At 38.5% G+C, this 7,639-nt stretch overlaps 1 protein-coding gene across 1 annotated transcript in view; it reads right to left on the bottom strand.

The window, feature by feature from the left end:
• The window catches only part of REEP5 (receptor accessory protein 5), a 24,841-nt gene that overhangs the window by 2,695 nt on the left and 14,507 nt on the right, over positions 1-7,639 (bottom strand). Inside the window, exon 3 of the mRNA XM_019517267.1 lies at positions 6,384-6,522. Within this exon, the coding sequence (XP_019372812.1) occupies positions 6,384-6,522 (139 nt within the window). The remainder of the gene's footprint in view (positions 1-6,383; positions 6,523-7,639) is intronic.

Genomic DNA, 7,639 nt, shown 5'->3' on the forward strand with positions numbered 1-7,639 from the left:
AAGGGTTTTTTTTTTTTTTTTTTTTTTTTTTAACATATGCAAGCATTGAAATACTCCATCTACATAATGCAGGTAAAGCAGAACAAAGCCCTTTGTGAGGGCACAGATGTCCAGAGAGAGTGCATGTACTGATAAAAACTTAATACTAGCTTCTTCTGATCTGGGTAAGATACGTGTTTATAACGCACCTTTATATTGGTGTAACTGTGCACACTGAGGGGGAAAAGTACATTTTAGCAGCATTAATATTAAAAGGTAGGTTCCCTCTTTTTTACATTAAAAGCGTTCTCTCCATATTAATGCTGTACACTCACCACACCTGCACTTAAGCCAACCAGTTAGTTTCTGTGTCCTCAGCTGCTTAGCTATAAAATGAGGGTAATGAGTCTATTTGGCCCAGTGTTAGTAATGTAAAAGTCTCTCCTGACTCAGGCACTAGTAATGACTTCCCTTTCCACTGAGGCGCTGAGAGAAAAGATAAACTGTTTAAATGAGATACTTTTATATTACCAACTAAAATTGGGCCAAATTCTGCCTATAATTCACAAGAGTTCTGCTGACTTCAGTAGGACTTGTATGACCCAGTAAGCAATTTACAAATTCAGTGCTCAGGATAGACCTGTTGTACAGATGAAGAAGGGTTGTGCAGAAAAGCTTGCTCTTTATAAAGCTCCCCACCAGTTCCACGCTCCCATGCTTTCCCAATCAAATGCTATTCCCTCTCCTGGTTCAGCTTTTGTCCTTTTTATTCAAAGCAGTTTCCTCTTCCATGTAGCTTGGATGTATATGTGATAAAGGCCATTCAAAGGACAGGAAAGTGATGTTCCTTAGTTTCTGTTCTAGACCTGCCCTAACACAGAACAGCTATAAAAACCAAGAGAGAAAAAGAATCTGGCTTCAACTCTGCAGGTCAGTACATTCCGATTAGAAATCTTGGAGGCTAAACTCTAAAAGTCTCTATGGAGCATGTGCTGGCAGATTTTTCAAAGAAAAAAAACCCAGTAGCAGCAGTATAAACCCCTGATACAAAGGCTACTCTTTCTACCAGAGGGTTACACATCCCTGCTTCAGAGTAAGCAAGCAGCAAAACAATCAGCAAAAAAACAAAACAAAACAAAACAAAAAACAAAACATTTTCCCTTATCTTTATTGCCAGAAATAGTTGAAGCTCTCCAAAGACCCTGCACTGGATGCAGATACCCAAAATAGAAAATGTCAGTCCAAGCAGCTAAAGTATGGCAAATATATAAGGAATTAAAAAGCAGGATCATCTTAGGTAAGTTTATCAATTGGCAGTGCTAATATTTCTGCCTAAAACAGAACAGTTGCTCAACCCAAGCAACTGGTATTTCATAATAGCACCTCCAGAGCCTGGCAGGATGTAGAAGACCCCTCATGAGCACAGAGTCATCTATGTAGTTCTTCACAAATGGGTTTCCAGTATCTGACATCATACCAAAGCACTATTTAAAGCTACTTTTGCAACCGCACTACCAGAACTAGGTTATACTCAGTCATGCCACTGCTCTACTTTGTTGCTGCTATTCTTCTGATTTCCTTATGGCAATGTTGAGAGCTCAAGTTAAGATTGAAAAACTTCATTGATTTATGGTAGGTAGTGTTCTTTCAGGAAAAAAAGCAAAAGAGAATAACCATTTGAGTATTCGAATGCTTTGTTTGCTGTAATACTGAAGAGCTTAAAATGGCAGCTTGATCCATACAAGGAAAGGAAATCAAAGCCCATAATCTTCAATTTAAGTTGTTAGTTTATTTTAAGTCAGAACCTGTCACCACAACAATTTGATTCTGAAAATTATAATTGAGGATTTGCTACAAGAATTGGGGATGGGGACGGAGGGAGTTGCTGGGAAGAAGTTTGCTATTTTTCCTCCAGGCTTATTCTTCAATGAAAAATCATTATGATCAAGTCTGCATGCCTCATCTAGGGTTTACTTTATTGGAATTGAGGGACAAGAACTACTCATCTCTTTCTCTATTATGCAGAGGTAGCTAGCATTTTTTTAAAGCCACACTTTTTTTTTTTTCAGTAAAGGCAAAATCCAAAATATCACATTAAGAAATTAGGCACCTAGTTGGAGCATGACTCTCTCAAAAAGGGAGAATAACTCCTTTTACTGAATGCTGCTAGGCCATTTTGAACTCTCCTTTTTAATATACCACTATCAGCTAAGTGCTACACATTCTAATTTGTGGTGGATGGGAGTTTGCTGGTAAACTGGCTTGAAAAGAGATTTTAGTTTTCCTCAATGGTAGGAGGAAGTCTTTGAAAATAAAATTTAAAAATTGCAAATGATTAAAAATATCTGCCCACAGTTTTGGAGCATTTAATAAATTTGAAGAAATAAAGTTCAGAGGTAATACAAATATGGTGCTAATACTGCAGTTCCATTTTAACTGCTTAAGTCTCATTAAACTTGTCAGAGAAAATAAAACGGTTGAACAGTTCTTCTCAAAAGCTCCTGTTTACATGGGACTGTTCATTTAGTCTATTTTATAAAAGACAGCACTACATCTTATACTTCTCTGCCTCCAACATATTAACTATATTTCTTAAACTATTCAAAGACAAAATTATTATTTCACTCGTCTCCCTGCGTTCATGCACACACACACTCTCCCCTCTTCCTCCCCCTCCTCCACAACTGAACTCTTTTTAATTGTAGGAAATCCCCTTGCATCAAGTCCAACTTTCTGGCTAAAGTGAAAACAATTTTAAGTTTCCTTCTTGTGGCTAAGATTAAAATTAGTTGCTTTGATTTCAGTCCTCTTTCTGGTTGGCCAAATGAATTTAATCCCTCCCAATTCTGGATTTGTTCTTAATAGCCTTTTGTATTTTTACATTTGCTGAAATAAGTTCTCTGCAGTTGATTAGATACATTTCCAAGACAGCTTAATTTTGAACTGTATTTTGCTTTCAGAGTTTGCTAGCATTTGATATATAAAATGTCTTGTGCTCTGAAATGTTAAATTTGAAACTACCAGACTGCTAAATCTAATGTAGCTTGTCCAGTCATTTATAAAGTTTTGACATGAGAGCCATACAGCTGCCTGACTATATTCCCAGCTGTCTTGTAATGAGAAAGTAAGCCCGCTCATAGAGTACATTTAAAAAAGAAAAAAAAAAGGATCATCATTGCTGTACTCTTAGATTGTCTGCTGTATAGCCACACAGGTAACTGCAGTGTAACTTACAAGTGTCAGAGCTAGATTTAAAATTCTCTCTTAGGTAGTGGTAGGAGTGTAGCTGTGGCATTGTGGAGCTCAGAATCAGGTCAACTCTGGCTGTTAATTAAGATTAGATGAATATAGCCGAGAAGCAGGTGAGGTACGCCACGTTGAACTCCAGGCTACCAAAGCCAGAATGCTCCTGATGCCCAAGCTAGTTCAAGCATCTCTATGTTGAACTGGCTTATGGCAAATATGTGCACACTTCACATGCTTTTTATAAAAACGCATGGAACACCAAGTGCTCATTACAAAATGTCAGTTCTGGGTAAAAAAACATTCACCTAGTCTTTTCAGCAGGCCTAGAGATACCAGGTGGTTTGAGAAATGGATTTCAGTAGTTTATAACCTTAACAACATGGTGATATGTTAACAGTGTTTCCTAATGAAATCTTCAGATAGAAACCTACCCCATTTCATAGCAACAGACTGAACAACATTTTGAAATAACTGAGATCTGATGACAACTACCTCACTCAGCCAGAGGTCAGAACATAGCTTCTCTCATAGAAGTATGGAAGCAGGAACAGAAGAGATCTATTTTTCACTACAGACTCTCTTCTGATGTTTTACCCAATCTAGTTTTAGAGGTTCCAGGCTATGAGCTGTCTTCTCCTGCAGGGAATCTATTCCACAGTCTAATACAGTTGTTCACTGCCAGAAGGCTCTCTTGATTTTCAATAAAAAGATTTTAAATTTCACACCAAGCAATGATGTATGGACCCTTTGTGGATGTGTATACTCTTTAGCTGTTTTTAGGCTTATGTCCTTTAGTCAAGTTTTTTTTGATAGACTGTACATATTTACAGTAAAAGCTCTGTTATCTGGCATCCCCTGAGAATGGGGGATGCCAATTAATCAAATATGCTGGTTAATCAAATGTGCACCATCTGGTGCACTCCCTGGCATCAGTGTGCCAGGGGATGGGAGGGGGCCCACAGAGGCTGCTTTGCCCCAGGCTGTGGGCCAAGGAAGTGATGAAGAACTACTCAGCTTGTGGCAGTGAAACCGAAGTGGGACTTCTGGTTACGCTTCTGCCGTGTCCCTCAGATGCTGGTTAGTGGAGCTTTCTGGCTGATAAAGTGCCAGATGACACAGCTTCTGCTGTACTTCATTTTTTAAAACCATTTCTAGAAGTCCAATTATTTTGTCTTCTCTGAACTTTTCTGTTTGTCAATGTCTCTTTATTAAGATAAAAATGCTGTGTTCAGCTGTAGTTACTATTTTATAACATCAGACCTGTCAACATGACCAAACAAGGCAGATCATGGTACTTTGTATACTCTTTACAGCAGCATCTACATTTTGCTCGCTTCAAGAGATCCCTACCACATTTTTGGCTACCCAGAAAATAGAGGAAGATTTCCAGCAATGACTTGCTATATATAATATTACCAAATGCATATAGCAAGTCACTTCTGGAAATCCCCTATTTTCTGGGTAGCCAAAAACGTGCCACTGCATATAACATTACCAAATGCATGCAACGGCACGTTTTTGGCTACCCAGAAAACAGGAAGATTTCTAGCAGTGACTTGCTATATGCAGTGGTAATGTAATTGAGTCTCAGTGTACCTCAGTGCTTACCTCACAGGGGTTTAGTAAAGCTTAGTAGCAATCTGAAGTCTTCTGAAATAAGTGCACAAGTAAGTGCAAACTACTTACTGGACCATATTGAAATCATGACCAGTTCTAGTTATGAATGAATATGTACACATGGGAGAAGTAAATTTGGCTCTCAGCCGTTTCTCATGATGAGGTGTCAAGTCTCCATGACATTTCCAAAGGTAACTATTTTTTCCTAAACTTTAAAATATTGAAAAAAGATTGTTGCATTATAAAATAAATCTTCATTTTCAAGAAAAAAAAAAAGGAAGGAAGATAGAACTGGCTACTTTTAAGACTAGATCAGAATTTGTCAATCACACCCTGTACTTCAGATGCCTGGTTTAAGTTATAGAATAATATCCAATGCATCTACCATTCTTTCCTTGTGAACCTTTATCCTGGATCAGCTGAACTGTTCAACCCAGGGTTTTAACATGTGGGCCTTAAAATGAAGCATATACTGGGGAAGATGCTAGAGAATCAGATCTTAGTAGTTAAAATTGCACAACTGACTTGTAACTGTTACTATGATTATATACAAATCTTTACTGGGCTAACTTCTTAGAATTAAGCATTGTGCAACTAGTTGTTACAAAAATAAAGTGCAAATGAGGGGATAAAATAGGGATAGAGAAAAAGAGAACCCAATCCAGAAAATACATAGCAATTAACTGCTGCACTTCAAATGCAGTTGCCTTAGCTGCAGCTTCCTTTGCGTCTCAGGGCACATGGCAATTGGCTATTTTGTTGAACATAAGCAATACAGTTGTTTTAAAGCTGACTCAGAAAGTTAAGTCAATTGGCAGAGAATGCCTACAGTATTTTAAGCAGGTTCTATTTTGTAGTCAAAGTACAGGCTGCAGAGATACTTCAGTGATAAGGTGTTGCAACTTCAAGAGACAACATCACATCCATCTTTCATTTGTAAATGATCTGATCTAGATGCTATGGGACATTTCTGGAAGGGGCGCAGTGCACGCAGGGAAGGATAGCACCTGCCATCTTTTCAAAGATATCTGTCACTGCCCCAAAGTACCCTGAGCTGACTCTGCTTGATATGTACAAATAGCCTTCAATGTAGAACTAGAAACAAAAAGGTATATAGCAGGTGGAGGGGAGGGAAGAATATTTAAAGGGACAAATGAAGCGATATAATCCAAAATGTATAACTTTACCCTCCAATTCCCTCTCCATTCCACAAGTGACCACAATAAGAAGCTGATACTTTACTTTTCATTGTGACCTCTCTGCTCCTGCTAGCCCCTACTTCTGTAAACTTGGACATATCCCTAAGACCTGTCCACTGCATGAGTACATGCTGACACAAGTCTTAAGGTGTTAGATAGCAAGAATTCCTGCCCTCCTCTTCATTGTTCCCCTAACCTCAAGAAAGTGTTAGCATTGCAGTTGACTTGGTGCTATATGCTAATTGGTCTAAAAATTAACCAGGAAAAAATCTTACTACCATTTACCACTTCAGAAGATATTAATCAGTTCCATCAAAATCCTTATTGGAGGGGGAAACAAACCTTCAGCATGTAGTAAAAAGGGAACCAAGACAGAAAGATATCAGAGAAGAATTCTGCAATGCTGAAGACTCCATAAACAACCCAGTAAGTCAGCCACTGTGTGTCATCATCTTTGTTGGGGCTTTCAATTGCCTTGATTCTGAAAGGAAAGCAGAATAGGTCAGTAGCAACAGTTCTCATTACAACAGTAATTGGGGAGGGAAGGGGGACAGTGCAGGGAGAAGAGGAGCTGTTGTTACCCCTCTCAGTTACTTCCATTTACCTTTGTGTGGATTGAAGCATTCCTTTCATGCAGCCAGCTCACCCACAAACTGAATATCAAAGTCTCTCTGTATATTGGAAGGCTACAGATGCATTTTTGTGTCCCCTACTTACAACTCTGTGATAAAGGATTATGAGCAGACACCAACAATTCACCAGCGCTTAGTTCTGTTTATAACGATCTTACTTGATAGTTATTTTGTGAGCAGGGAGAAAGCAACAGGACTTTTTACATATCCATACAGCCAAACTCTCAACATCATGGGGGTTGTTCCTAGGGGGGATAGTATACAGTTTCTAGGCCTTTATTTATTTTTGAATGACTGTACCTGGCAGGTACTTAGTACCCAGTGCTTGAGAAATTTAGATGGAATTCAATGTGAACCAACTTAGTTTGGAGTTTGTGCCCTCCTTTCAGAGAGTAAGCTACTGAACTGTGCAAATAGAGTACCAGAGAACTATCCTGGGGAAAAACAATGCTGACATACCAATGGGTGGAAGGATACAGAAGTACTAAACCAAAGAAAAGGATGGGGATGGAGGGCCCCCCAAAGTGAAAAGCTGACAGACAGGTCTTGATCCGACTTAAATTTCACCCTATTTCAGCCTTATGTGTATACCTATTAAGTATTTATTTATGTAGTGCCCATGTTGTTTTAGATTTTTGCAAAACACTCCAGACAGGATAGATAGCCTTTGTTCCACTCAAACTAAAGAAGTGAAATAGCCAATTCTCCTGATACCTAAGGAGACAGCACTGCCAACTCTTGCAATTTTATCATCGTAAGTATTTTAATGCTCTCATTTTCAGGGGGAAATGAGTTTCTAATTGATTACTTAAGAGAGAAACAAATCTTGAAAACATTAATATTAAAGGCTCAACCCTAGGTTGAAAGTAAGCATCCAAAATTAAAACACAAAATAAATATATAAACCACAATTTGAGTGCCTGAAGATGGTAATCTTCTCCAAAGCCCTGCTACAAATTTAGGAGG

Source organism: Gavialis gangeticus, unplaced genomic scaffold (genome assembly GCF_001723915.1).
Source record: "Gavialis gangeticus isolate Ggan-Ray unplaced genomic scaffold, GavGan_comp1, whole genome shotgun sequence".
NCBI classification, from domain to species: domain Eukaryota; kingdom Metazoa; phylum Chordata; order Crocodylia; family Gavialidae; genus Gavialis; species Gavialis gangeticus.